At 61.3% G+C, this 26,922-nt stretch overlaps 3 protein-coding genes across 8 annotated transcripts in view; all 3 read right to left on the bottom strand.

The window, feature by feature from the left end:
* Positions 1 to 5,376, bottom strand: part of DSCAML1 (DS cell adhesion molecule like 1) — a gene marked incomplete at its 5' end in the record, with an annotated part of 87,841 nt that extends 82,465 nt beyond the window's left edge. Inside the window, one exon of the mRNA XM_082070184.1 lies at positions 5,334 to 5,376. Coding sequence (XP_081926310.1) covers positions 5,334 to 5,376 — 43 coding nt within the window. The remainder of the gene's footprint in view (positions 1 to 5,333) is intronic.
* Positions 5,377 to 12,626: 7,250 nt separating this feature from the next.
* Positions 12,627 to 15,393, bottom strand: FXYD2 (FXYD domain containing ion transport regulator 2; the record flags this gene model as incomplete). Its single annotated transcript, XM_082070267.1, has 7 exons — positions 12,627 to 12,914; positions 13,038 to 13,176; positions 13,369 to 13,399; positions 13,537 to 13,573; positions 14,314 to 14,388; positions 14,499 to 14,537; positions 15,300 to 15,393. 5 exons carry the CDS (start codon positions 15,391 to 15,393, stop codon positions 13,375 to 13,377), a joined length of 270 nt encoding a protein of 89 aa, XP_081926393.1. The 3' UTR covers positions 12,627 to 12,914; positions 13,038 to 13,176; positions 13,369 to 13,374.
* LOC309448576 (FXYD domain-containing ion transport regulator 6-like) lies at positions 14,329 to 26,136 on the bottom strand. 6 transcript variants are annotated; one of them, XR_014185821.1, is made up of 9 exons: positions 20,752 to 21,355; positions 19,896 to 19,958; positions 19,685 to 19,729; positions 19,504 to 19,578; positions 19,347 to 19,383; positions 19,023 to 19,072; positions 18,850 to 18,892; positions 14,499 to 14,537; positions 14,329 to 14,388 (listed from the first exon to the last, which is right to left on the bottom strand). XR_014185821.1 is itself a non-coding variant. In XM_082070264.1 (8 exons), exons 2-7 carry the CDS (start codon positions 19,951 to 19,953, stop codon positions 18,864 to 18,866), a joined length of 294 nt encoding a protein of 97 aa, XP_081926390.1. In that variant the 5' UTR covers positions 19,954 to 19,958; positions 26,006 to 26,136; the 3' UTR covers positions 16,584 to 18,328; positions 18,850 to 18,863. The 6 variants fall into 6 exon arrangements, 5 of the variants coding, with proteins under 5 accessions (XP_081926390.1, XP_081926392.1, XP_081926388.1 ...); XM_082070264.1 differs by lacking the exons at positions 14,329 to 14,388; positions 14,499 to 14,537; positions 20,752 to 21,355 and adding exons at positions 16,584 to 18,328; positions 26,006 to 26,136; XM_082070266.1 differs by lacking the exons at positions 14,329 to 14,388; positions 14,499 to 14,537; positions 20,752 to 21,355 and adding exons at positions 16,584 to 18,328; positions 22,271 to 22,754.
* Between the last annotated feature and the right edge of the window lie 786 nt (positions 26,137 to 26,922).

The raw sequence follows: 26,922 nt of genomic DNA on the forward strand, positions 1-26,922 counted from the left end.
CGTGGGGCTGAGGCAGAGCGGCCATAAGCTGACCCCAGGATCTGTCACCGAGCCACACGTTCCTGGAAGCGGCAGCTGAGATGGAGGTGCGAGTCCTGCGCGAAAGCCCAGCCCGCGTAAGCACAAAATGCCATCACCTCCCGGCGAGCGCCCAGCAATGCAACCCCTCCTCTCCCCCCGGGCTCACGGGAAGAGCCCGTCCTTCTCCGTGACGCGGCTCTAGGACACACAACAACCAGCTGCATGCCAGCCCAGTCACAGAGACGTTTCTCCTGAGCTAAGCAGCCCTTTCTGACCACGATGCACACACATCACCCATCTCAGCAAGCTACTTGCCCAGGACCCTGGAGCCAGTCCTGTGCCAACCCCAGCAAGCTCCTCAAGGCTGAACAAGGTCTTTGGCACATCAGTACCTGGGTGGAAACCCCCCAGAGACAGGAAAAGGCTAAACAAGGTGCATTTTGGGGGTGCACACGCAATCCTCCAGGCACAGGCAATCCAGCCAGGGCTGGCACCGCTCCTCAAGGGGTGGCAGAGGCCACTGACTGCCTGAGCACTTTACAACACGCTGGCCACGGGAGGCCGGACTATTTGCCACAATTCCACGCGCTGTTGGCATTCAAGAGGAGGTTTTGCAGCACCTTGGGAAGGGCAGGCGCCCACTCAAGCTCACGTTATCCCACCAGCTGCACCCTTCCCAAGCCCTCCCTCCCTGGGCTCGGCGCTCTGAGCGCCCAGGTGCCCGTCGTGGGTGAACTGCTGCGGCACAACCCCAACCACAGCCAGCGAGGGGCTGCAGGAGCCACCGGGGCTCCTCCACAACCCCAACCACAGCCAGCACGGGGCTGCACGAGCCACCGGGGCTCCTCCACAACCCCAACCACAGCCAGCGAGGGGCTGCACGAGCCACCGGGGCTCCTCCACAACCCCAACCACAGCCAGCAAGGGGCTGCACGAGCCACCGGGGCTCCTCCAGCCACAGGCTGCGACGGCTGCAGGGACATTGTGAAGAACAGCAGGCTAATCACCACCTAGTCGCTCATTTATTATCCTCATTAAGGGTGCTTGACACCTGCCCTGTTCAAGGAGAAAGTGAACCGAAGCTCGGCACGCATCGTGGGGTGGGAATCACAGGTAGGTGGCAAGTCCTAATCTTTCCTCTCTACTGCCTCAAGATTCGACAGTAATTCCATCACAGCCTGCCCGCACATTTGTAATGCTGGGGCAGCGGTTGGCCTTCCCTGCAACGAGCATCCTTCAAGCCCTCATCTTCAGGACACTTTTAATAGCTTTTCTCCTAACGAAGGGAGTGACCTTGGAGCTGACAGAGCGAGAAGTGGCATCTGCGAGGAGCATCACGGAAGGGACGGGGAGAGAGGCAGCTGAGATGAGAAACGCGAGACCTTTGCAGCGGAGCACAAGAGGCGCACGCAGCCTGCCTCCCGTCTTGGGGCTGGAAGCTGTGCCGTGGAACACGGAGCGAGGCCCGAGGCGTTCAGCTGGTGCCCAGCGCAGCAAACACTTGCCCCAGCACCTTTCCTGCCCCGCAGCGTTGTATTTTGGGCACCGCAGGAGTCCCACCCTTGGGGCACAGCCCCTCTGGTCTGAACACCACGGTCCTTCGGGACTCGCAGCCGCCGTCACCGCGACCCGGAGAGGGAGCCAAGGAGAACGGTGCCTCTGGTCCCCCGCGGGCGAGGGCATCGCTCACACACGGAGCCGCCTGCTCCTTAGTGCATCTGCATGGAAATTAAGGCCTGAACCACCTACAGCTATTACGACAGCACCCAGGCTGCAGCTGTAACCCTTGCCTGGAAAAAAAAAAGCATTCCCCGCTGATTTGCCTGTCCCTGGAACAGCCCACGTTGGCTTGCTGGAGGTACCGCTCTCAGCACCCCATCCAGACAGGGGGCTGAGCCCGAGCGGGACATCCTGCAGCTCTGCACCGCCTCCCGAGCGCCAAAACCTGCCCGAGCCTCCCCGGGGACCCTCAGTGCTCGGGGGTGAGGAACTAGCCCAGGCTCCCCCTTCCACAGCCACGCTGAACGTGAAGCCCGAGGGGCAGCAACCAAGTCCCAAAAGGACATCTGGTGACATTACGGAGCCCGGGGAGGCCAGGGCCAGGCCAAGCGGGTACACGGGATGCACCAGAGGCCACGCACACTTGCCACCAGGCTTCCCACGGAGCCACTGGCCCATGCCGTCCGGCACGCCGCAGCCCGCACGCTGCTGTGACGAGGTGGGGACGAGGACTTCTATTATACAGCCAACAGGTATGAGAAACAGGGGCATGGAGCAAGCTCCAAAGCCTCGTTCACACTCCCCTCTCCCCTCTAAGTTGTGCTCAGTCCCTCCTCTCCCGGAGGAGCCAACACGGCCCTTTCAAGAGGCAGCAGCTGAGGCAGCAAGCGAGAGCCGGGAAATGCATTTCCTAAATATTTGGTACAGCTCTGCTGGCAGATGATGGCGGCAACATGCAGATTGTATGTGGTGGGGGATATTTCTTAAGGATCTACAGGCAGGGAAAGGATAACTGACAAAATCATGATTATGTAAAAATATGTAGCTGGCTATAATCTAGATTCCAAAGACAAGAAACACTCTGCACCCAAAGCTGCCACTGCATAAGCCTCCCAGCAACGCACGTGCCGTAACGACTGCAACAACCAAACACCTTCCTCCTCCGTGCCCTCCTAGGAAGTCACGCTTATTAACAGCCTGCTTATTTGGCTGCGAGATGACTTCATGTGATCCAAGGCACGGCTCGGAACTCGCGTGCCGCCACGTCAAAAGAATTCCTGCCACAGACAGAAGCTTCCAGCTTCATTCTTGCACTCGGTTCATCAGCTGCTTCAAAGGAGGACGGAGCTCTCGCCACCATCCCTGGACCCCGGGACCAGCCGGGCAGGGACCCGAGCGCCACGGCACAAAGACACCCGGTGCCGCGGCTGCCCGGAGCTCAGCCCGCAGCTCCACCGCACAGCCCCGGCACTCGGCACCCGCGCCAGGCACAGCCTGCGCCTCCAGACAACAAATGCACCAGACACATTCGGGTTGCCGACATGGGTTTTCTCATCCAAAGGCAGGGGCAGCCCTGAGCCCACGCCAGGTGCAGGTAAGGGCTGTGGGCAAGTGGCCACGGTGGCTCCTCATGCGGGGAAATTTTGGCTCTCCGCAGGGCAAACGAAGCCGGGCATGGCGAGGAGCTCAGCACTGCAGGCTTCTCCTCCGTGCATTTAATGAGGTTTCCATGTTTCATTTCAGAGACAAACGAGCGCTGTGCCACGCTGGGGGGCCGAGATGGGGAGAGATTAAAAAACACAAGCTGCATAGTTCACTGCACCCAATACAGGAACATAATGTAAATATAATGCCAATATAAATCAGGCGGCAGAGGGATCCAGCGAGAACACGCAGGGAGATGCTTCCCCAGCTCCAAAGCTCTCAATTTTGACCAGCGTGCTCTTCATCACGCCACTCGCCTCCCCTCCTCCTCTGCCTGGCTGCTCTCACCCACCCTGCCAGACCGTCCTTCTGCTCAGCCCCCTGTTTGTTTGCTTGCCAACCGCCCATTTTGGTTTATTTTATAAGCAGGGGAGAAATAAGCAGCTACAGCCCATCGAGGGATTTCTCAACTTCAGTGGTCCCTGGATCAAATGTTTATTTGCTTTCTGTTTCTACTTGAGCTCTTGTTCTACAGCAGAAACATGTTAAAAAGGATGTGCTTCAATGCCCAGAAATATTAAGTATCTGAGAGGTTTATCATGCATTAAGCAATTCATTTTTTTATCCTATTATTATAATGAAACTCCCATTGTATCGCGGTCCTCTCTTTGGAACCATCTCGCTTTAACACTTTCCATCACCAGGACTGTTCAACACTGGAGATACATTTTATTTCTTAAAAAAGAGAAAATGAGGCCACGAGGAGTTGTGCTAATGGAGGCTTTTAATTTGCCGTTCTCAGATGAGATAGCTCTGTGGGAAGAGATCCCTCTCCAAGAAGCTGGGGCTTAAACCATGCAAAAGCGATACAGCCGGTGCAGCTCTTTATCATTTTGACTATTGGGGGGCAAGAAATTGCAGCATCCTCAGTGGTTATTTGGGTTTGATTTCTCCTTTTAGCACAGTAAAAAATGCAAATGTAAGCAAAGCAGACACTGGCACATTCAGCTCAGCAGATCCTAAACACAATAGCGATTTTGGGTAAAGCTCCCAAACGCAGCCTTACTCCAGCTCAAATAAAGCAGCTATTCCATAATTAATAATTGATGGAATAATTGATCATCACCACACAACTGGACAGGATGCCTTATTAAACCTTGGTAAATATTTTTCATTGGATTAACATTCAGCTGAATGGGTAATGTAATAGGCAGCAAGAGAAGTCTCATGTAAAGATGCAGCTCCATCCTTTTTCTTTCACTCTCCTCATTTCCTAAAATTTCCCCCTTGCTGCTCTCAAATGTCAAAAAAGATAATTAGGTTAAATGACATTTTACATCCTCCGAGCAGACAACTTTCCAAAAGGTGGGCGCTTCCATTACCGTATCTGCAGGTTAGGTCATGTGCAAAGGGATAATTTATTACAGAAACGTAATTAAAAATTCCCGCAGATTCGGAAATGGGCAAGTCCTTTATGTAACATCGATTGATTGTTGTAACAAATGCACTGTGATTTAACTACTCATGTTACGTGCCGCTCCTTGCCTTTCTTTTTTAATTGCATCTATAGCAGAGGCTCGGTTTAGAGTATTACCTCTATAGATTTGGGCAGAATTCGCTTAATCTCCAACTTTAAATTCATCTCTAATCTTCAGGACAGCGTCTCCTAGATACACTTGTTTCACGATTTCCCCCCCCACCCAATCTTGTTTATACCAAGCCACTGGGTTACACTTAACACAGCGTTCCCAGAGGGAAGGATGCGCTTTTTAAAGCATCGCTGGATTTCGGCTGAGTAGTCCCGGGAAGTGGGGGCACAAGGCGCAGCTCTGGGAAGCGCCGCTGCGCGCCCGGGCCGGGGATGCTGCGCACGTCGGTGCGGCGCTTCAGCCCGGGCGACCCGCGGGGCTCGGCCGAGCGGCGGCTCCGCGATCGCTCCGGGCCGCGCTGCCCCGGCCCGGCGCCGCCGTCCGCACCGAGCGCTCCGCCAGCCCCGGGATGCGCACCCGGAGCCCGGGGGACGCGCACCCGGAGCGCTCCTCGCCGAGCCCCGAGCCCGGCTCAGCCGCTCCGCCGGGACGCGCGGCCGGGGCTCCGCTCCCGGGGCGAGCCCGACGCCACCCGGCCGGTGCCCGGCGCGCCCCCCCCTCGTCCCCGGGGCCACGTACCTTTCCGCAAAGAGTACAGCAGGAAAAAAGTTACCAGCCACATGCCATAAAGAGCAGCTATGGCCCCGGGCTGCGGCGCAATTGCGGACGGTGCGGTGCCCCGGCGTGCCGCGCTCCCTGCCGCCGCGCTGCCCGCCCGGGTGAGGTGCCCAGAGCCCAGCTCGCAGCCGCTCCTCCTCCTCCTCCTCCCGGAGCCCGAGTGGCGGCGGGAGGGGGGAACGGGCGCCCGCCCACTCCCCGCCCCCGCGCCCCGCAGGGCTCCCCTGCCGAGGGGGAGCGCCCGGCTGCCCCCCACCTCCTCCGCGTCCTCCGCCCCCGGGCGGCGGCCAGCCCGCTGCGGGCAGGGGGTGCTCGGGAACACCCTCCCCCGGTGGGCACCGCACCGGCACGGGCTCGCACCGGGGCAAACAGCCGCCGTGTCCGCGGGCGCACCCGGGGGCGGTGATGCCGGCTGGGTCGTGCCGGTCACAGCCCATAAAGCCGAGCTCTCCCGGCGGCCGGAGCGCAGCAGGCGCGCTCTCCATCCTCCGCAGCCCCGCAGCTCGGCTGCACAAAGGCGGATTTTCCCGGGATGAGCCGTTCCCCGGCCACAGCGCTGGAGATACAGCAGCATGGCCGGGACACCTCGAACCTGCAGCTGGAGCGCTCCTCCTTCTGGGGCCCCCGGACACTTTGTAGCAGCTTGAGGGCAGAAATGAAGTTTCCACCACACAAACAGCCCCAGACCAGGCAGCTCCCCGAACAGGGGAACATAGGCAAGACAGGGCCTAGCAGACTTCATTACACATGCATCCCTCTAGCCAGCAAACAACAAATAAATACTAGTTAATGCTTTACTTTGAGGTGTATTTATCTAAGGCTTAATTCAAGCCTAGGATCTTACTCCCAAAGACTTAGTTGCACCAAAGCCAATTTGTCTAGACCATTAGAGCAGTTCAGAATGTCTTTTATTGAAGTGATTATAGCAGGTTTTCTTTGCTTTCCAATCCAAATTTGTTGGAAAATAAACCGAAAGGCTGAAGCATTCTAATTTCAAACAAAACAACAGATAGAAAAAACATTATGGTCTGATTTTTTTTAAAAAAACACTGGTTACATGCAGTTGAAAACCTAACCACAATCACCCAGTTTAAAAAAAAAATAAATAATAAATTAGAAAAACGAGCTCCTTGGCCATTTTCAGCTCACGGTGGTTCATGGCAATTCTCCATACTTGGGAGTCCCCTGGGGGAGCCAGAGTGCCCCCCCCTCTCGCTGAGGTGCTACTTGCACAGCGTGCGGGAGCGATTCCCGTTGCAGAGAGGAGGGACGCAGCCAAAGGACGTGGAGAAGCTGGCAGGGCTAAGGCTCCCGCACGCCCCCCGCATCCCCCCCTACTCCAGACCATCCACACCAGAGATCCCCTCCTTTTATTGACGAGCACGCCAAGGGCAGCTGGCACCTCACCCACGGACACGCACCTGCCCAGACCTCCGTGCCAAGAAGCCCAGAGCAGAGGTGGGAGCAAACACCGAGCCCGTGCTGCGTGGGTCTGACACCCCGTGGACTTCCCTCCTCCTCCTCTCCCAGGATCTGCTTCCCGTTGCTCGGTGCTGCCGAGCTCCGTCACCACCCCCTGCTCGGCCCGTTCCCAGGCCGCCTCGGCAGCTCCGCTCCGTCACAGTGCGTGGGCGTCCCCGGCACACAGCCCTCCCACGCGTGCACGTGCTGCTCGCGGCCCCATGCCGCTCGCTGCTGGCTCATTCGTACCGCGGCCGCGCCACCGGCGTCCCGAGAGGCGATGAAGCGGCAGCTGATGCACACCCGGTGCCCACACATCCCTCTAGGAATCGAGGTGCATTTCAATCGCCACCTACATCCACGTACAGATGTTAGCCGATACTTCGCAAGGAAATTGGTATTCAGACCCACACCCAAGGCAACAAGCAAAGCTCCGGCTCTGGGGAGCCTCAGCCGCATGCCAGGCACCTGCCCCCTTCCTCCTCCCCAGCAGCTGCTGCAGGATGGCAGCACAGCCGCAAAATCTGCTACAGCATTATCTGCTACAGCATTGAGCTCTCCGGCACACAGCGCGTTGGGGTCGGTTGCAGTTCCTGCCCTCAGCGGTGAACGGCAGGAGGGCACAAGGGGTGGCAGGAGGGACAGGGGCGGTTGGCAGGGCACCCACTGATCTCCATTTGAGGCTTGTGCAAGGGGAGTAAACACTACTCACTAGTTCATTTTTAGTTCCCTTGACTGTTCAGCATCTCCAGTGAGTTTCCTCATCATCTGCAGCTCAGAAAAATCAGCCTGCACCAAGAGCACTAACCTCCCCCTGCCAAGAGCTCCCTCCTCCAGGACAGGGCAGCATCTGCTGGCAAGACAAGAAGAGACAACTGCTAAAGGCTGACAGGGTGACCGAGCAGCCCCCGGTCGCGCTTGGGGAGCCATGGCGAACCCTTGAGCTGCGTGCACCATTTATTACGGCCCGTTTTGCTCCTCCGTTGATGGCTCAGCCCAGGCCTTTGTCAGCCTCCCGGGCGCACGTGTGGGTCTGGCAGCAGAGGGCAAACAGCCCGAGCTGCCTCCTGCACGCCCACACCTGGGACTCGGCTCCTTCCCCCCGCCACCATTTAGGGACCCTGGCCTGCCCGCAGCTCCCGTATTTGAAATGCACAGCAAGTATTTGCGCATCGCCTTTGCACGAGCGTCCAGCCCGGAAAGCTGGTATCCTGCTAACATCCATCCCATCAGACAGCTGTGATCAGGACGGGCTGCAACTCATCCCATCAGTTATCTGGGCAGCGCTGACCTGCACGTTGGCAGCACAGCAGAGGCTCCCGGGAAGCGAGGGCGGCACTAACACACCGGAGAAGTCCTTCCCACACCCTGCAGCCACCGAGCTGCTAACAGAGCGAGCAGCCTGGCAGAGCCCGCAGCAGCCCGGCTGCACGGCCAGCCAAAGAGCTCGTCCTAAAGAATCATTTCCCTGGCCCAAACTCCACACAAGACACATAAGAAGTTACAGCAACACATCCCCACGTGCAGTTCTGAGCCCTGTTTTCCCACTTTGGGAGAAGGGACCCTCTGCATTTCATCATAGCAGAACGTGCACATCGGGGTCTTTCCCTCGTGCTTTTGCCTCTCCCCTTGGGCAAGGAGCAGTGTTGCCACAACCACTCCAACCTGACCAGCCTCCTTTTACCCCCATCCCCAGCACTTGTTCCAGCTCTGGGCAGCATTTACACTCAGCTCCAGGATGCCCAAAGTGCAGATCTCTGGGGGTCACAGGGGTGTCCGTGCGCACATACCCTGTTAGCCCACCAGCTGCTTTCCCCCACAGATATTTCTTCCTCTAATACATTAAAAACAGCCTCCATACAAGCATGCAGAGGGTCATAGAGGAAAGCAGCCAAAAGGAGGGTCCCCCCCAGCTCCCAGGGTCAGCTGCAGCCCACAGTTTTGCCCTGGGTCAGGGAGCAGGCGCTGCAGAAGGACACGCAGCGCCGCAGGACACGCAGCGCCGCAGGACACGCAGCGCCGCAGGACACGCAGCGCCGCAGGACACGCAGCGCCGCAGGGAGCATCCCTCGCAGCCTGTCCCTCCGGCCGGGGCACGCTCGCCCCCCACCAGCCCCAGCCCTGTGCCCCCAGCCGCCCTCCCAGACAAATCCCCCGCAGGAAGCAGTCATTAAAACAACAGGGCTACTTACCTGGTGTGAGCCGATTTCCACAAAGCACTTCCCACGCAGCCACGAACTTAGCCTCACAGCACCTCTGCAGCACCAGAGCCAGCGCACGGTGACCCCTCGCTGGCTGCCCTGCTCCATGGGGCCAGGCTACAGGCTGTGGGGTGCCCCGCCAGCTCAGCCCCACCAGTAACTCCACACAAGAAACAGGAGCCTTCAAGGTGGAGGAAGAAAAAGGCTTTGTGGGTAATTGCAGACGGGCTGCAGCTGGGCTGATGCTGGGCACACCTGGATGCGAAAGGGCCAGCTGTGTGCAATGCTTGTCCTGCCCCCTGCTCCCTTCCCAGGGCTGGCACTGTGCAGGGGCTGCACAGCATGCTGCGGAGGGGGAAACACCCCCACCTTGTTGTAACCATGTTGCACCCCACTCTGTGCCTCAGTTTCCCCAGCTGCAGCAGCTGCCACATGGGGAGGTGCAAAGATAAATGCCCTGGAGGTGATGAGGGGCTTGTACCCGGCCAAATGAGGCCAGCAAGCCCTTGGCCAGGCAGGTGCCCACAGGTCAACATGCCCACAAACTGGATCCTCCTTGAGCCCCTTGGTCACTTGCACCACAGAATCAGCTACATTACCATAAGGGATGAGACTCGAGTCCCCTGCGGGTTGTGAAGGGCTCCAGCGGCCCCGGGGCCAAGCGGGACCCGGTGCCCAGAGCCGGGCTTTGCTGCTGGGGCGGGCAGCTGGGATGTGCCAGGACCGGACCGTGCTCCCGCTTCCCAGGGAAGGCATTTTCCAGGCAAAAAGCTTGATTTTTGCTTCCCCCTAGTGTTGCCGTGTCACAGCATCCTGGCTGGCTCCTGCCATCCCAACGTGCAGCCAAGGGCTGGATTTCCCTGTCGCCCAAGTGATTTGGGAGCCATCCCTGGGCTGGCGGTGCCGCAGCTGGGGTGCTGGGGCTGTGCTCTCACCGCATCGCTGCCGCGTGGCCGTTCCGCAGGCCGGCTCCGGGACAGCCGTCCGTCCCGGTGTGGGCAGTCATCTCCTAATAACCACTGCTTTGGGGCATGTGCGACTTGGAAATGAGGCCTGAGATGCTGTTTACTTTGGTCGGGAGGATAATTTAAGACTGTGGAGCACTGCTGTTTTGGCAGACACGTTGCTGTTGATGGATGCGCCACCTTCCTGGGAGCAGAACAAAGGGAGAACGAGGCGTGTGGCTGGCTCCTCGCCAGCCCGGCCCCACGTCTCCAACAACTGGTCCTCTTTGGCTCCACCAGCCACCATTTGCTGCCCTCCTGCTTTAACTGATGAGGAGACATTTTGCGCTGGCGGACCAAGCGCGCCCCGGCACGGCGGAGATGGCGGAGCGGTGCTGGCGAGCTGCAGGCTGGGCGAGCTGAGCAGCCATCCTCCCGGCTGCTGCTCCTGCTCCTGCGCCCGTGCCTCATCTCCTCCCCTCCAGCTGGGGATTAGACACACATACTGGCCAAGGCACAGCCAGTTGGAGCCCCCCATCTCGTACCTGTCTGTCCAGAGACTGGTGAAGCAAACAGGGAGTAGCCAGTGCCAAGGGGAAGCTGTTCAAAACTGGAAGTCTTCCCAGAGGAAAAGGACACTCCAGTTGTCCACTGTATTATTTACCCAATCCCCTTTGTGTCACCGAAAAGATTTACTTTGAGAAGATTAATGGCTCAAGGGACTGTGAGATAAATCCTCCAAGATTGCCTGGTTCAGGGGAGAAGACGAACGCTCGTCACCGAGGCCGGCGGCTCCTGGCTGACCCGTGGGGCTGCGGCCACGGGGAAAGGGCTGCAGGGACCATGGCCACCCCCGCCCACAGCTCCCAGGCTCAGTGTCCAAAGCAAAGGCCCGTGGAGTGTGGTGAGGCGCAGAGAGCCTTGCCGCAGAAGTGGCTCATGTCTCTGTGCTGCCCTGGTGAGCAGGGGCTGCTGGCAGCACACCTGCCCTGCCACAGCGGCACCGCATTCACCACACATGGTACCGTTTGCTCATGGCTTTCCTCTGTTCCTGGCTCCCAGGTGCCAGCCTGGAGGGGCACCGAGCCGGGCTGCTCGCAGTGTGGCTCTAAGAGCCTGGCCTCCAGATGTAACCCCTAGGGCAAGTCTCGGGTGCCAGCAGCACGTCCTGCTCTGCTGCTGCACGCCCTGCCACCCTCTCTGACCCGTGGCACAGCCCCCAAGCCCCAGCTGGAGGTGCGAAGGGCTGTGCGAGTGTGCGTGCACACGTCCGTGTCCGCAAGCCGTGCAGAATAATGCTATTAATGCCATCTGGTGCCGAGACAGAGATCCCCCCGTGCAGGGAGCCAGACACGGCTTTTCGTTCCCCTTAATCTCCTCCCTCGGAGCTGCAGGGCTCAGTCTGCAGGGCTCCCTGGGGGGCCAGGGGACGTGCGCCCTGAAGGGCATCCCTGTGCCCCGAGCCCCGGCATGGCTGGGCACTGCGGAAGATGGGGAGCCCTGGGCCTCAGGAATGTGAGAGCCCACTGCGGCTGGGGCTCATTTAGTCCGCTGGCTGCCGTGTCCTTTAGCTCTGTCTTCAGGGGGACACAGCCACACTGCACTCCTTGCTGGCAAGGACCAGGCTCAAAGCGGGAAGCAGGCAGGCCTGTGCTGCAAGCAAACCCTTCAGCTTGTCTGTGCTGTTCAACAGGAGCTTTTCTTCTCCTGCCCACAGACGCTGTGACTTGGAGCTGTGCAGAGCTGCAACGAATCTTTGTTAGTGGGTCAGTGTCAAGTCAAAATTATATTTCAAAATAATCTCCTTACTGTGTTAAATAAGCACCTCAGATTAGACAAATTGCACGGATTTTGTCTAATAACCTTCCCCCGGCTAATCCTATTTTACTGTCAATGCCTGACCTCAATCGAAGCCCAAAGGGACCAGGTGAGCCGGTTTCTCCTCCGCCAGCGGCGCCGAGACGCTGGGGCTCCCAGAACGCGGGGCCACGCAGGTCCGAGGACCCAGCGGAGCCTTCCCAAAGCGGGGACACTCCGCGCCGGGCAGGAGGCGCTCGCAGCCCGGCCCGCTCCCGCGTGTGCGCAGCGCGGCGGGCGCCAGGCGGCAGCAGCAGCGCGGCCGCGCCGGCACCGGGAGCGGCACCGGCAGCGGCACCGGCAGCGGCACCGGGAGCGGCACCGGCAGCGGCACCGGGAGCGCACCGAGCTCCGCGCTGTGCCCGGCGCTGCAGCCGCGGGTGCTCGGGATGCCGGGCAAGGCTCGGGGTGCCGGGGGGTCCCGGGAGCTGCGGGCCCAGCGGAAGTGCCACCGGGGCCACCGCGCTGCTCGCTGGGTGGCCGCGTCGGACCCGCGCACCGGCGCTCCCGCGGGACCCTCCCTCCTCCTCGCTCGCCGCCCAATTGCGGGAGAGTTTTGTTCCTCCTTTTTTTTTTTTTTTTTATTCAAAGAGGTGTTTCCGTCTGTATTCAAAGACGAGAGAGGCTGTGAGAGCGGAGAGCCGGATGCACCATCCCAAACCTGTTCTTCCCAATAGTGACCCCTGGCTCAAGCACTGCAGGAAGGCAAGCACACCAACAGCCCCGCACACCAACAGCCCCGCACACCAACAGCCCCGCACACCAACAGCCCCGCACACCAACAGCCCCGCACAACCATTTCTGCAGCGGACACGGCCCGCAGGCTGCACAGGGCAGGGCGGTGCTGCAAAGCCCTGGCTGTGAATCCCGGGGGAAGGGAACGCGCTGCAGGATTTGGGCACCATTAGCCGGGTTCATGCTGGGTGAGAGGGGTGTTTCTTCCGAGCAGCCAGGGTGGCCAGGAGCAGGAAGGTTCCTCTGCAGGCCCTGGTGCGAAGCCCGTTGGGGACAGCTGCTCCGTGCCCTGGCTGTGTGAAGGAGGGAGCGGAAACCTTTTCTGGGTCTGTGTTGGAAGATATCTGCAGGGCACAAAAAACATTGGTGCTGGGCCAGGAGAGTGGGTGATTCAAATGCCTCAGGCACAAAGTTTAACCGCTCTCAGCTTGAACTTTATTAGCCAAGAAACTCTTGCTGGATCTAACCGAGGGGAAAGCACGTGGGCAATTTGCGTTCTGGCCCGGCCTGGGGTTAGCGGGGTAATGGATCCACTGGAGCGGGGCAAGGGGTGGCCCTTGGCAAGGACTTCTCTGCTTTGGATGAAGTTCTGTTTCCATGGCGGCTCTGAAACCAGACAGAGTGGGAGGGTTACACGGACAGGGCCAGCGTGTTCGAGCTCCCGTTCCCCTGACATACACCCCCAGTGGATACTTCTCTGAAGCAGGGTGCCTCGAAGCATCGCTGCCTGGCGAGACGCAGAGGCAGAGCCAGGCAGGCAGTCTGGCTGCCATCCGGGTGCATCCTCCTGCAACCTACCTGCAGCTACAGGTCCTCCTCCTTCCCTTGTCTGTGGAGCAGAAAGCAAGGGGAGGTGTGTTATGTCTGAGATGGGACGGAGCACGAGCTGAGACCCGAGCCCCTTCAGCTCGCGGGACTGGGACAGGGAGGAGAGGTGAGGCTGACCCCAAACCGTGCAATACCCACCTCCTCTTCTTCTTCCCCCCGCAGTGGAACCGCTGGCCTGGGGCAAGAGCAGCAACTGAGGCCTCTTGTGGATGAAGCCGCCCCCCCTGCCCCATCTCACCTGCCCCTCTGTGCTCCGGTGAAGCAGTCCTGCTCGCAGGCTGGTCCCCCAGTGGGGACCACCGGGTTTGGCTCCTGCGGGACCCCCCCCTGCACCGCCCCGAACCCCAAAGCTGAAGCCCCTGGTACTGCCCAGCAAAGCACCAGCCACGAGATCCTGCTCAGATGTCTGCCTATTTTCCTAAGCTGCCCCCGCAAATGGAGGTGGTTTTCTTATCTTTCTCCCTAAAACTGGTGGGCTGTGTGCAGCTCCCACGCTGTGGCTGTCCCCAGCCCCATGGAGCGGGGCGGTCAGCACCCGTATGCATGGGCAGGGTCGCAGGGTGCCCTGCACCCTCAGCACTGGGTCTTTCTGGGAGCTGCCGAGGTCTGAGGGCTCTGGGAAAGCTGGTTTCTCACTCTGGAAATGTCAGAGTTTTCTCTGCTATTTTTAATTAGTGACCTTCTCTCTGAAGCCTTGACGCTGACAGGGCAACGCTAAATATTTATGTGTTCTCCTTCCCAACTCGCTGTCTGTTGGGAGCTTGCCTAGAAGGAATTTTCCCAGGCTGCCCCAGCGGCGGGCAATGCCCACCCCTCATGTGCAGGGCAGGGTTGGCAGCCCCCCCGCCCCGGCGCCCGCCCAGCGCCTGGCACAGGGAACAGAACCCGGGGCACCGGCCCACCCGGGACACTCACTGAGGATGACGAGGAGCCCGATGACAAAAGCCACAACAGCAAAGATCAGGCCCCCGTTGCGGACGGTCTCATAGTCTGGGGAGGAGAGGCGAGCGGGTGTCAGCGCGGCCGGGCTGCGGGGCTGAGCCGCGGGTGCGCTGCCCGTCCCGCGCCCCCAGCCCCGGCTGCACGGGGCACACACTCACCGTAGCTGAACCTGTCCGGGCCCTGCTCGGGCACTTGCTCTGGAAAAGAGAAATCAAAGTGAGAACCAGGGCCTGGGTGCTGCGCTCATGGTGGGCACCTGGATAAAGAGGCGAGGTGAGGAAGATCAGGAACGCAGGCTGTAAGCAAGAGTGCTCCAATATCCTCAGGGTCTAGCTGAGCCAGTAAAGGATTCCCAAATTCCTGTCTTTCACCCCAGGAAGTTTAAAGTTTCGCGGGATGCATTCACAGGATGCACAGCAGTCGAGCGCCAGGTGAAGCTGCAGACAGGCACCCAGCTCAATCGCTTCGAGCAGCTGGTTGCTATTTGCTACGGCTGCGCCACGGGCAGAGCAGCCTCGGTGGTGCCCCGGGCAGTGCCGCTGCCCACAGGACGCAGTGGGGCAGCGATGACCCTGCTCCGGTGGCACACAGCACCCAACAAGCCCTCGGGCAGACACCTGGCACCGCTGTGCGTCCCGGCAGCCTCCCTCCACGCCGGCAGGACGGAGCCACCTTACCTGATGGAGCATCCCTCTGCAGGAGCCATTTGGAAGGAGCGATCCCCCTGAGAAGCCGAACGCCAGCCAGCACCAGAGCGCCAGCGGGCTCAGAGCTCTGGGGATTCATCCCCGTGTCTCCCCCGAATCCCCCGTGAGAGCTTTCCCGTGCAGGCTCCTGCGTGGCAGGAGCGACCAGCCCTGTTCCTCACATGGAGATGCCCCCATGAAAGTGTCTGCCCTCCCAGGGAAGCCCCTTTGGGGTGGGCTGAGCAGCAGCACCCCGCTCCCCGAGCACCTTACCGTCACCCATCGCGTCGCTGTGGCGTCCGGCGGGCGTCTTGCTCTGGCAGCCCGCGCCCACGGGAAAGCACATTAATTGAGAGGCAAACCTCATTAAACATTAATGGCCTCGGTGTAATGTTTATCGCAGTCACGCGGGGAGGCGCAGGGAGGGAGGCCTGGGAGGGGAGGGCAGGGAGCGCGCCCACCGTGCCAGCCAGCGGGAGAGCTGGGCACCCTGGGGCTGCGGGTGGCCCTGTCCCAGCTGGGAGGGGGTCGGCACACCCTCCCTTGCTTTCCAAACATCGGGCCAACCCTGCTTCACCCCCCGCTGCGGCGGCGAGCCCGAGGCGGGGGGCAGAGGGATGGGCTCGGGTACAGGCTGCGACTGCATTTTGCTGGAGAGAAGCAGCTGGCACACCCCGTCCCCGCAGCCTGGCACTGCGGGTCCCCCACGGCTGGTCGGTGCCTCCCAGCCCAGAGCTGAGCCATCTGGGGTCCCCCGCGGCACGCCGGCACGGCCACGTCTGTGCTGCACCCCTGCCTGGCAGTGGGTACCAGGATGCTGCACCCCGGGGGCTGCGCTGGTCCTGGGCAGCCAGGCCAGCTGCCAGGCGGGCTGTTCAATCCAGTTTGCTCTAATCTGGCAATCAGGGAGCGGGAGTCACGCGCCCAAGCCGATTAGGGCTGCGGTGGCCGGGGGAAACCAGCGCAGGGTGTGCCCCCCTCGCAATGCCCAGGGCTCGAGGGGTGCGGGCGCCTGGTGCTCAGGACAGCTCAGCTCCAGTGCCAGTGGGTCAAGCCAAGCCCTGGGAGGGTGCTGCATGGGGCCACCCTGCTGTCATGGAGCCCAGACACTGCCCAGCAGCCCCTGGGTGGGTGTGCCAGTGGCCGAGGGACAAGGGGGCTCTGTGCCCGCATCCCTCAGGGATGTGCAGCCGGGCTCGCTGCTCCCTTCACACAGTCTCTGGCCATTGTTGAAAGTGCTGCTGGCTGCAGAAAAGAGTGCGGTGGGGAGGGGGCTCGCCCAGCCTGCCGCGGGCAGCACAAAGCCCATCTGTGCTGCCGGGGGGACGCGCTGCCATCGCTCCCCTCCGCCCAGCCTGGCTGCCGGCGCTGCCGGCACAGGGACGGCGTGGGCAGCTGCTCGCCGGCCTGCCCAGCCAGTGTCCCCACAGGGCTGGAGCCCTGGTCCCGCTTCCCCAGACCTGAACGGCCCCGGCCTCTGAGACGACGCAGCCAGGCACCAATAAAAACGACATTTTATTCCTTTCCCCCCTTAGGTCACAGCACAGAACACACCAGTCCTTCAGCACAGCAGCACACTCGCCTATTTAAAAGGAAACACAATAGCTCAGTTTATTTTACAACAGTCAGGATTTTTGCCATTTCTACACACCACAGGGATTTCTTTGTTCCGTGTTAACACCGAGCGCACACTACAGACAGCACGGGCACCGCGACGCGGGACGCACACAGGGGCTGCGCGGGTCTGCTCTGCCGCGGCGCGGGCGCCCAGCACGGCTCCGTGCGATGGCCAGGAGGAGGGGAAGGGGCGCAGTGCGGCAGACGTGGTCCCTCTGCCCGGCGCAGAGCGTGCTGCCAGCCCCACCGAGGGCTGCAGAGCGCACGGTGACACAGCCACGCCGCAGGCAGGGCCGCTATGGTGGGGTGCGCATGGCAGAAACTCCTCTCAAAACCACCCCGGAGGACAAGAACCTCTTCCCAGCGCAAGGACGGCACTCTGACATGTTTCAATGCAGCCCTGGGGATCTCCTGCTGCTGACCATGCCTTGGCAAGTGCCCACAACCAAGCCAGCAGACCCAGGCCTGGCGGAGGCCACAGTTCCGCACGCCCGTGGCCTTGGGGAAGGGGCCAGACGCGCAGGTTTGCCTCCGACCCACCAGCAGACACAAGGTGACGATGGACTCAGGGCTCAGCTCCTCCGCAGCCGGCGCTGTGCGAGCTCAGACGTGCAAAGCCCGAGCGTCGCTCACCGCTGCTCCGCGGGGAGAGCGGGCAGTTGGCATCGGGGGCTGCTGACACGGAACCGCCACGGGACAACACGCAGCACGGACACAGGTGGCCGTGTCCTGGGCCACAGCACAGGGAGCAACAGGGCATCGGGAAGGGCACGGAGCACGGAGGGAACGCCACTGCCCCTTCCCTGCCAGAGACAAGCAGGATCGTTATTTCAGTCCGTGTTCCTCTTTAGCCCTCAGAGGCTGTTTAACCTGCTCGCCTCCGTCTCTCGGGCAGGCAGAGCGTTGGCGAGGAGCCGCTGTGCGCCGGTTTGCAGGGTCACCGCCGCACAGCTGCCCTCTTTCACAGTGTCACCGTGCTGGGGGACCTCACGGGCTCCTCTGCCACCACAGTATTTCCTCACATTTAGAACAGCATCCCACATAAACAAGGGCTTGACTTTAGCCAGGGACACAAACAGAGAGTGCTGAGCAAAGAAAGGGGAGCTCCCTTCAGCCTCAAATCCAGCACCCAGGTGCCACCACCGAGGGAAGTCGAGGCGCGGGGTGTCCCTGCCCGACTCGCCCCCCACCATGGCTGCCTTGGGGCTGGGGGCGTGCAGGGGGGTTATTGCTGAAATGGCAACGTGCGGCCCAGAGTCACGCTGGGCAGGTCCCCGAAGTGCCGTGGGACTGGTCTTGAGCCCTGCCCAGAGCCAGCCGGGGTGAAGCGCAGCACCTCGAGCCGCCCTGCCTGCAGCTCCCCCGCCTGGGGCTGGGGCAGCCGGGGCAGCCCTGCCAGTCGTACACAGCCCGAGTCACACGCACAGCACGACAGAGGTGAAGAGACTCACGATTACAACATCAGCAACGACTAGCCCTAGAGGTAATGGTCATCTCACATCAACGTTACACACCACGGGAGGCAGAGCAGAGTTTAGTCGGGTTAGTAAACAGAGAACCGGTGCTGGAGTACAGAGGGTAACACAGACACAGCAGCTTCGCATCTCCTTAAAGGGACCTGTTGCTGCGATTTCAGTTTCCTCGCAGGCCGCTGGCATCTGCGGTCCCAGCGTCTGTCCGCGGGTCTGCGCGGAAGGAGAGCAGCGAGTCAGGCTGGGAGCAGCAGCTCCGCTCGCCGCGCGCGGGCTGGTCCACCGGCAGCACCGGGCGCGCAGGGTCTGTGCGCGGGCACAGCCGGGAGCGCGGGGAGCGCCGGCTGCGGCCGAGGAGCCAAACGCCCCGGGGGACTCGTACTCAGATCTCCAGGGGCCCTAAAAATAAAACCACTTTGGGGTGGAGGAGCACAGGGAACGGAAACGTCATGCACACAAAAATCCGGACAGATGCTTCCCTTTCCTGCTGGGCTGCCTGGGGCTTGCTGAGCACAGGACACCTCGGACCTGGCCAGCACTGAGTGTTTCCCTGCCACAGCCCCTGCCAGCGCTCAGCCCCGCAGCGTCGGGCTGCAGAGCTGCCCGGTCCCAGCACACTGGGCCACTTGGAGCCGCACAGGCTCCCCCATTCCCTCCCAGCACCGCGGCTGTGACAGCCCCGGTGCCGCCACCCACGCTGGCCTGGGCCGGTCCGTGGCCGCCCTGGGACTCACCGCATGGCTCGTGTTCAGTTCTCTGCTTTCGGCGCTCCCGTGGCTGCAAAGGGAAGAGCAGAGCGGTTTGCAGCACCCAGCCAAGGGCAAACCCCCCGTCCCGAGCTGCGAGCTCTGCTGCAGGTTGGTGCCGTGCCGAAGCAGCAGCAGAGCATGCGGGACGGTGGCCTTACCATTTGCAGTGATCAGGTTCTCCGCCTGAGCCTCCTCATCCCCCGGAGCTCTGCAAGAAGAGAACAGTGAGAGCGGCTGGGACTTGCAGCCCATCCCGGGGGGGACGCCCGACAGCACAGGGGAATGCAGAGAAGGGTGTCCTGGGAGCATGCACAGCTGCTTTGCCCCCAGGAGCCCTGCGACACAGCATCCCCCTGCTCGGGCACCAGGCACCCCAAGGGGATGCTCAGAGAGCGCGGCCGCTCTGCTGGCATGGGAGGGAGCCTGGGAAAGAGGGGCTGTCCAAGGGAGACACATGTTCCCACCAGGCTGCCCTCACTCACCTGGGCTTCTGGTTGAAACTGCACCGGCACCTCCTGCCTGTGAAGGAAGAGAAACACCGTGAATGTGGCCAAAGAGGGAACGGGCCATGGCCTTTCTGGATGGCTGCCCCCAGGAGAACGGCCCCCGCACCCAGAACCTGCCCGGTCCACAACTTACTGAGTATAAGGAGAATTCCGACGGTGAACAGGACCACAGCAAACACCAGCCCCCCGATCCTCAGGCTCTGGTAATCTGTGGGGAGGACACACAGCGGTTCCTGCTGGGTTCGGGGGAGGGCGCAGCCTCTGTTGCTCCCCACCGCCCATGTACACCCATCCCCGTGCACCGTGCTGCTCACCATAGTTAAAGGGGTCCTCCTCCTTCTCCTTCTCTTGGGTGCCCACTGCAGATAAGTAGACACGGAGGGTGAGGTGAGTGCCTCGCTCCTCTCCCAGCTGAGCCCCACAGCCCCCCTGCCGGCACAGGCACCCTGCGCTGCCCCAGCCCCCCTGGATCGGAGCAGCTGTCCCCCAAGCTGTCCCCATGCCCCTGAAACTCTTGTCACCTACCGTCTGCCACGGCCGCTGGCACCAGCAGGGAGCAGAGGAAGATGAGCGCTGCCTCCATGGCCACTGCGAGAGAGGGGAGAAGCGGCACATCAGCTGGCTGGCTGGGGGGCACCGCGATGGGGCTGGGGTGCAGGGGGGACCACGGGCAGCCTGTGTCCTTGCAGCCCACGCTGGGGGAAGGAGCCACAGAAACGCCCAGGAGCCAACCATGATACCTGTTGCCACATCTGCACCCAGCCCGACTGGGACACGGTGGCAGGAGAAGGGTTTGAGCAGACAGACAGACAGACAACCGTTTTGTAGGGCTCTGGTATATGTTCAAGCACCTCTGCACCGCTAGGTTTGCTCTCGGTGGAGCCTCAAGGTTGCACTGCAGGCAACGGGGCCAGCACAAGGGCTGTGATCTCTCCATCAAGGTCAGTACTGTGCCCTTCACCCAGAGCATGCTTGAATTTGTCCCAATTAGCATGGTAATTATGGCACATTCCTACAACGAGGTCAGTGGCCCTGGTGGGACATGAGCTCGCAGCCACACTTGCCCCCCCCAGCTCCCTGCGCTCACCTGCAGCAGCAAGGAGAGGCCATAAACCTCCCCGTCCCCTCCCAGCTGAGCCTGTCCCTGTCCCTTCACGAGCACCAACACAGGGACACCCGGCTGGAGCACGGACCCTTCCCCAGGGTGCCAGCCGGCTTTAACAACGCTCTGGCCGGGCTGAGATGCTCCCTGCCAGCTCGGGCACGCATGTCCCCACACCCCGAGCTGCTGCTGCACCCGTGTGGGACACGTACCCTTGCTGGGACCAGCCAACACCCGGCACCACCGCTCTGCAAAGGGACAGCCCTGCCGGCACGGTACCTATGAACTGCCCCCCATCGTCCTTCCTCCTCCTCCCGAGGGGCCGGGGGAGCAGCTGCCCTCGTCCTGCCAGCTGGCACTGGGGACCCGGCCGTCCCTCCGCGGTGGCCGCGTGCAGGGGACACCTCTCGCCAGGCACAGAGGGCTTGGCAGACGCGTCTCCTGGGCGGGAGCGCAGGGGTGCGCCGGTGCCGCCCGCCCGCAGGGCTCCGTGTGTTTGTGCCGCGCTGCCGCCGGGCAGGCACGAAGCGCCCGAGCACGGGGATCGGTGGCCATACATGGTGCGGGTTTGCTGCCAGGGCAGGAGAGCAAGGGGGGGTCATCGGGCACCCTGCACAGCCCTGATAGCACCGAGTGTCACAGAGCTGCTGCAGCTGCTGCGCTGGATTAGAGCCGATAAGCAAGGGGCCCTCGACAGAGCAGGAATTCCGCTAGCTGACGGATGCAGATCCCCAGCACGGGGCTGTTGAACCCTTCCTGCCGCGGCCCCGTCCCAGTTTGTGCCGTGAAGGTGCCCGGGAATGGTGCTTGGCTCTGCGGCTGGTCCCCGGTGCTGCTCCCGTTGCGCCTGTGGAGGAAGGCGCCTCCAGCACCGCGCTCACCCCACCAGTGCAGGGAGCACGTTTCCAGAACCCAATTTATTCATCATAACAAGTTGCGTCCCATGATAATTCACGTCCTTCCCTCCCCTTCCATGTCTTGTCATTTTGAAGTAAACGTGCTTTATCTGAACGCTGGAGGGTTTAATTTCCCTCGCCTGCAGCTGCTGCTGCCATTGTGCAGCGCGGGGCTGCGCTGGAGCGTGCCGCTGGCTCCCGGTGCCCAGACAAGCCCCCTCATTTGCAGAGCCACGTAATTCTGGATAATTACCAGGTCTCAGAAACGTGTACAAAGAACCCAACAGCTGGTGATACAGTAACTTCTAGTTGCACATTTTCCTATGTCCTTTATCTATTTACTGCTGAGGCTGCCAGCACAAAAATCAGTGTCATTACCCGATATGAGGGTGTTGTATGTGCACAAGGAGATGCAACGCAGCACATGCCATTGCTAGATGAACGATATTAATTGGCTCTTGTAGCGTATTAATGATGCCTTTTATTTTTTGAACAAATCACTCATCAGCTTTTTACTGCTTATTTTGCCGTTATTTGAGTCCTATTGTGGCAGCAGCTCAGCGCCAGCGACCGTCCCGCGCTGAGCCCCTGCACCCCCAGCACGCGGGGCCCCGACAGCCCCCCCAGCGCCCGCAGCCCTCGCGCTCCGCTCACCCATCACACACCAGCCAGACACCCTCACACCTTCTCTATTTCGGGCTGCTCCCGCTGACACCCGCAAAAGTGCTTTACAGCACAGGCCTGCAATGCTGAGAGGGTCTGGCACGCGGGGCACGGCTCCCAGAGCCACTTCGCAAACCCATGAGCCACGGTGCCGGCTGCCTGGCTGTGCCTTGGCAGCACCAGCGTGCCCCAGCTCCGGCACCCACCGCGCACACGGGCCAGCCCGGAGACCCGCTCACCCACAGATGTTGTTTCCAGTTCCTCTGCTCAGCGTTTGGCTTCTCAAGTTTAGCGCAGTAGAGCTCACTTTTTGCCAAGGCAAGCGCACAGCGCACATATGTTCTTTGTTTTTCTAACTCGCTTCTTAGAATTGACACACTTCCGCACACTAAAACTCATCTCGGCGCGAGTTAACCACGGGGATTGGCAGTGTCCTTGCTAGAAAAACAAACACAGCATTCTGGAGTGCAAACGAGCCCAGTTCTCCTCCAAGGCAGCATATGCTTTGCGAAGTGCCACAGGTTTTTTGGGTTGTTTCAAGCTGGCCCACCCACTTTTTTGTGAAGCTGAAATAAAGTGAGAAGAGCAAACATTGCGAAGGGTTTGCCGGTTTCCCTGCTTGCGCCTCCAGACCGCAATGTTCCAAGACAGGAAGGCGCCACTCCCTGCCCTCCGTTCACGCTGAATCCAGATGCGCCTTTGCACAAAGGCGGCAGAAAAATACCAGCTGTGTGGCGAGCGATGGAGCCCCATGCCCGGGCACTCGCACAGCCCCAGCCGCACCCGCGCTGCTCTGCCGGGCAGAAACCTCCCCGCTTCCTCCCCACTAGTGACACAAAGGTGCAGCCACCAAACCAAGCAGCCCTGCACCCGTGCAAACCGCGGGGAACGGGCAGCACAGCGCGCTTTGCAGGAGACTTGAGCAAAACATGTTTTCTTTCCTGTTAAAACTGCGAGATCTGCCTCAACACAGAGAGAGGCAGCGCAGGAAGCGGGGCAGGGGTGCCCAGAGCTCCCTTCCCTCTCGCCTTGACCCAATCTGTAGTTTTAAGAGAGAAAACCAAACTCTTCCCCCGCCTTGCCCATTTGCATGGCAGGGTGGGTGCCCGGAGGGCCCAGGCAGGCAGCCCCGCTCTCTGCTGCCCACTGACCAGCTCTCCGGAGCACGGCAAATCATGCCAGAGCAAGGCAGGTACATTTGTAATGGGGCTGAATCTTGAAGGCCCGTTTTCCTCTCCATTGTTTTGCCTGGATCAGCCCTGTCAAGTCTCAGCCATCACAGCGTAACGCTGCGCAGCCTCCTCCTTCCTTCAGGAGTCCTCAGGGCATCTCCCGAAGATCAGACCTAGTTAAAATCTCTAGTTTCTGTGCAAAGCCCCCAAGACCATGACAGCCGCGCTCCGTTGCCTGGAGCGTTCAAGAGTGTGCATGTGTGAATGGACATTTCCAGCTCCGCATAGATGTGCTCTTCTGCCATTTCACGTCAGCATCAATCTGGCTATTAACGTTCCTGTTGTTGTGCCTCGTGTTCCTAAATGAGAGAGAAGGGGAGATTTCCAGCCCTTGCCATTCCGATGTGGACGGCACTTCCCGAATTTGGTGCCGATTCAAAGGCTGGCCAGAGAGCAGACCGGGTCTGCGGTGTCTCCCCAAGGCAGGGGATGTTCAAAGGAAACCCTCTCCACGAGCCCCAGGACCCCAACCAGCCCTGTTTCTGCTGAACAAGACTCATACACAGACCCCCCCAGACCAGCCCTTACCAGGTCGATGTCTGCAAGCACCCACAATCACATGGAATCACTGAACCTGGCTGAACGAGGCTCTGAGCGCACCCTGTGCTGCACCCCTCACCTGCACCCCAGCAGTAAACTTGCCTACTGCAGGGCTTCTTCCAGCCCCGGGCAATTGGCCCTAAAACATCAGGAAGCCTTAGCCAAAGCAGCCGTATCTGGCTGACGCACAGTCCCCAGCCCACCCCGACGATACACGTTTCCCCAAACGAGAAGCGGCAGGCGTGAACCAGCGAGGCCAGCCCTTCATTGGAGCAAACCTCCAGCAGAATGATTGCCGAGCTAATGGCTGCCCGGCAGCGCCGGCATCGGGAGAGCAGCAGGGATCCCAGCCCCTGGCTCCGGGGAGGCAGTAAACACCGCACCTCCCGTCAGGAGCCTGCTGCTCCGGATCCCTCCTCGTTTGTTCAGCAGATTAGCAGGCGCTGCAGACCTGACCAGAGCATCCGCCCCAGGTGCTCCGTCCCCCGCCACACCCAGCTGTCCCCAGCCCCCGCCACGCGCTGGCTGAACCCCAGGATCAGCACAACGGGAATCACACAGGTCAGTCAAAAGCAGAGGTTACCTGGCGGGTCCTGGCGGCGAGGGAAATCCAGATCACCAGAAAACACTGAAACAGCAGCGTAAGAGAAGCTGTTTCAAGCTCTCGGCTGTCCTGGGGTACCACAATGCTGCCACGCTCCGCAGAGCATCAAAGAGCGGACATTTTCTCCGTTCTCTCCTTCGCTGTTGCCATCAGTCACGACCACCAGCAAGCACAAGGCAAAGAGCGGTCCCCACCGGCACGGCTGTTGCTCCGGCCAGCACCGCTGCGGCTGCACGCTGTGGGAAGGGACAGCGGGCGGCACAGCCCCTCGGCCGGACACCTTCGTGCTGCCTGGCGTGAGCAGTGCCGCTCCGGGCGGGGTGGCACAGTGACATACAGCTGCAGAGCTTGGTGGCTGCTTTACACACTGAAAACACACCAACAGCCCGAAAGGCAAACACCGGGGCACAACCAGACACAAAGATGCGGGTTTGCTATGCTGGGGAGTTGTCCTCTGCAGCCAAGTCTAAACTCCAAGCAAAACCGTGACTCCACGATGTGTCACCTGAACGGCTAACTTTCAAGGAGGCAGCTGAAATTCCAAGGCGAGCGTGAAATAAGAGCCTGAGGAGAGGAAGGCGCAGCCAGCCCCACGCCTCCTGGGCACAGGGGTGTTCTCCAGCAGGCTCACGAACGCTCTAACAGGTGGCCAGGCTCTGCAGAGACTGCACTTTCTGCTGGCAGCTTTCCCTCACGCGCTCCCCATCACTCACCTCGGAGCCACGCTCCTCTGCGTGCAGGCAGGGACTCTCTGCGCTTGACTTCATTTCAAGCTGGGAATGAAACCACCCAGGGGAGCTAAAAGTCCCAACGGTGCCTCAGAACACTGGGAGCTTGCTGAAATGGGTGCAGGGGACAGCTTCAAGTCCACATGCAGCTTTTCCCAAGAGGCTGCTCTTTCATGATGCAAAGCTTATTCACATCCACACAAACCACCTGTCACTTTCCCACCCACAGAAATATTCCTGCAAGATCCGAGTTCCACCACATGGACTCTGATATCTGTTTCTGCAGGAAGCATTAATTACACACCCTGAGAGACACGCTCTTCCCTGCCTCTGCTACGCTTTCCCAGGATAAAGCACTCCACTGTTTATGTATTGCTACGGTGTTAGTACAATATTTAACAACAGAAGCCAGAATGCTGCCAAACGCTGGGAGAGGAGGATAGCTCCCCGTTCCCCGGGATCCCCGTGTCCCACAGAGCCGGCCCGGGGAGCGCCGGGGCAGGCAGGGCGTGCCCCAGGGTCTGCAGCGGGGCGGGCCGGGCCGCCGGAGCATCCTTCTCGGCACGGGGGGCTGGTAACCAGGCAACGGTGGGACGAGGGAAACCATGGTACCCGCGTTGCCATGGCAGCCGCCAGGGCCGGGGTGCGGGCGGCCCCCGGCGCAGGGCGATGTCCCGGGGCACGGCGGGGCGGGGTTCGGGCCGTGTCCCGCCGCCTCCCCGCCAGCAGCGGGCTGTGGCGCGGCGGACACCGCCGCCCCCGGAGCGCCGAGCCGCCCGGCGCGGGCACGACACCCGAAGGCGGGCACCCCCGCCCCGCCGCCCCCTCCCCAGCCCGCCCCGCCGGAGGCTCCGCGACGGCCGGACCCACCTGAGCTCCCCGGGCCGGGCGGCGGGCGGTACCGGCGCGGAGCGGGCTGGGCTGCGGAACCCGCGGCTCCGGGCGGTGCCGGTGCGAGAGGAGCGGAGCGGAGCGGGCAGCGAGTGCGCGGAGCGGGGCCGCCGCACAAAGGGGAGCGGGGCGGGCGCGGCGGGGGCGGCGCTGGAAGCGGCCGGGCGGAGCGCGGCCAGCCCGGCCCCCGGCGGGGGGAGATGCTCAGGGCGAAGGCAGCTGGGGCCGCCGCACCGCCAAAGCCGAACGGCGTCTGCCAGGACCCGCCCGACGGTCCGGGACACCGCCCTGGGACGCGGGGCCGGCGCGGGCTGGGAGCGGAGGGGGGCCCGGCCCCCCGCCCCCCACCGCCGTCCCCCTGGGACGTGCTCAGACCGCTCTGCCCCCTTTGCCCATCCTCAGCTGGGTCCAATCATGTGCGCGCTTCATAGGGTGGTGGTGGAGCGCGGTTTGCTCTGCTACATGCTCCGATCACCCCCATCCCCGAAAGTCAGTCTGCACGCAGGGGCAGCCCCGAAGGGGGAACGCTTGCCAGGCTTTGAAACAGCCCTGCCCGCAGCGGAGCGCAGCGTGGACTCTGCCCTGAGCCACACACCTGGTGTGCAGGTAACGGGGAAAACTGAGCGCACAACAGGCTGCCGGAGCTCCTCTGGGGCCAACAGAACATCTGTGCAGCTACATTGGTAAACACGGTGCTGAAGCTTTTCTTTGTCGCTTGCTCGCTGCCTGCTGAGAGCAGAAAGGAGTAGCTGGGAAAGGAGGTGCCACGCTGCCAGGCCGGGTGGCCCAGCGCACAGGGCAGGGGACAGCAGAGGCACGTCCAGCCTGGCCCGGCTCAGCAGTAGTAGCACCTGGTTTGGTTTGTGGCACGTTCAAGACCTGCATTGACTCTCCCA

Source organism: Streptopelia decaocto (genome assembly GCF_964273445.1).
Source record: "Streptopelia decaocto genome assembly, chromosome: 21".
Taxonomy (NCBI): domain Eukaryota; kingdom Metazoa; phylum Chordata; class Aves; order Columbiformes; family Columbidae; genus Streptopelia; species Streptopelia decaocto.

Excerpts from the sequence above, each read along its gene's own strand:
- LOC309448576 (XM_082070262.1), bottom strand. The coding sequence starts at position 21,031 with ATGTATGGCCACCGATCCCCGTGCTCGGGCGCTTCGTGCCTGCCCGGC. Across the intron at positions 19,730-19,895 it reads GCCAGCGGCCGTGGCAGACG|TGGGCACCCAAGAGAAGGAG; the intron begins GTAGGTGACAAG and ends ACTTATCTGCAG. Across the intron at positions 18,893-19,022 it reads GAACCTGATCACTGCAAATG|CCACGGGAGCGCCGAAAGCA; the intron begins GTAAGGCCACCG and ends TTCCCTTTGCAG.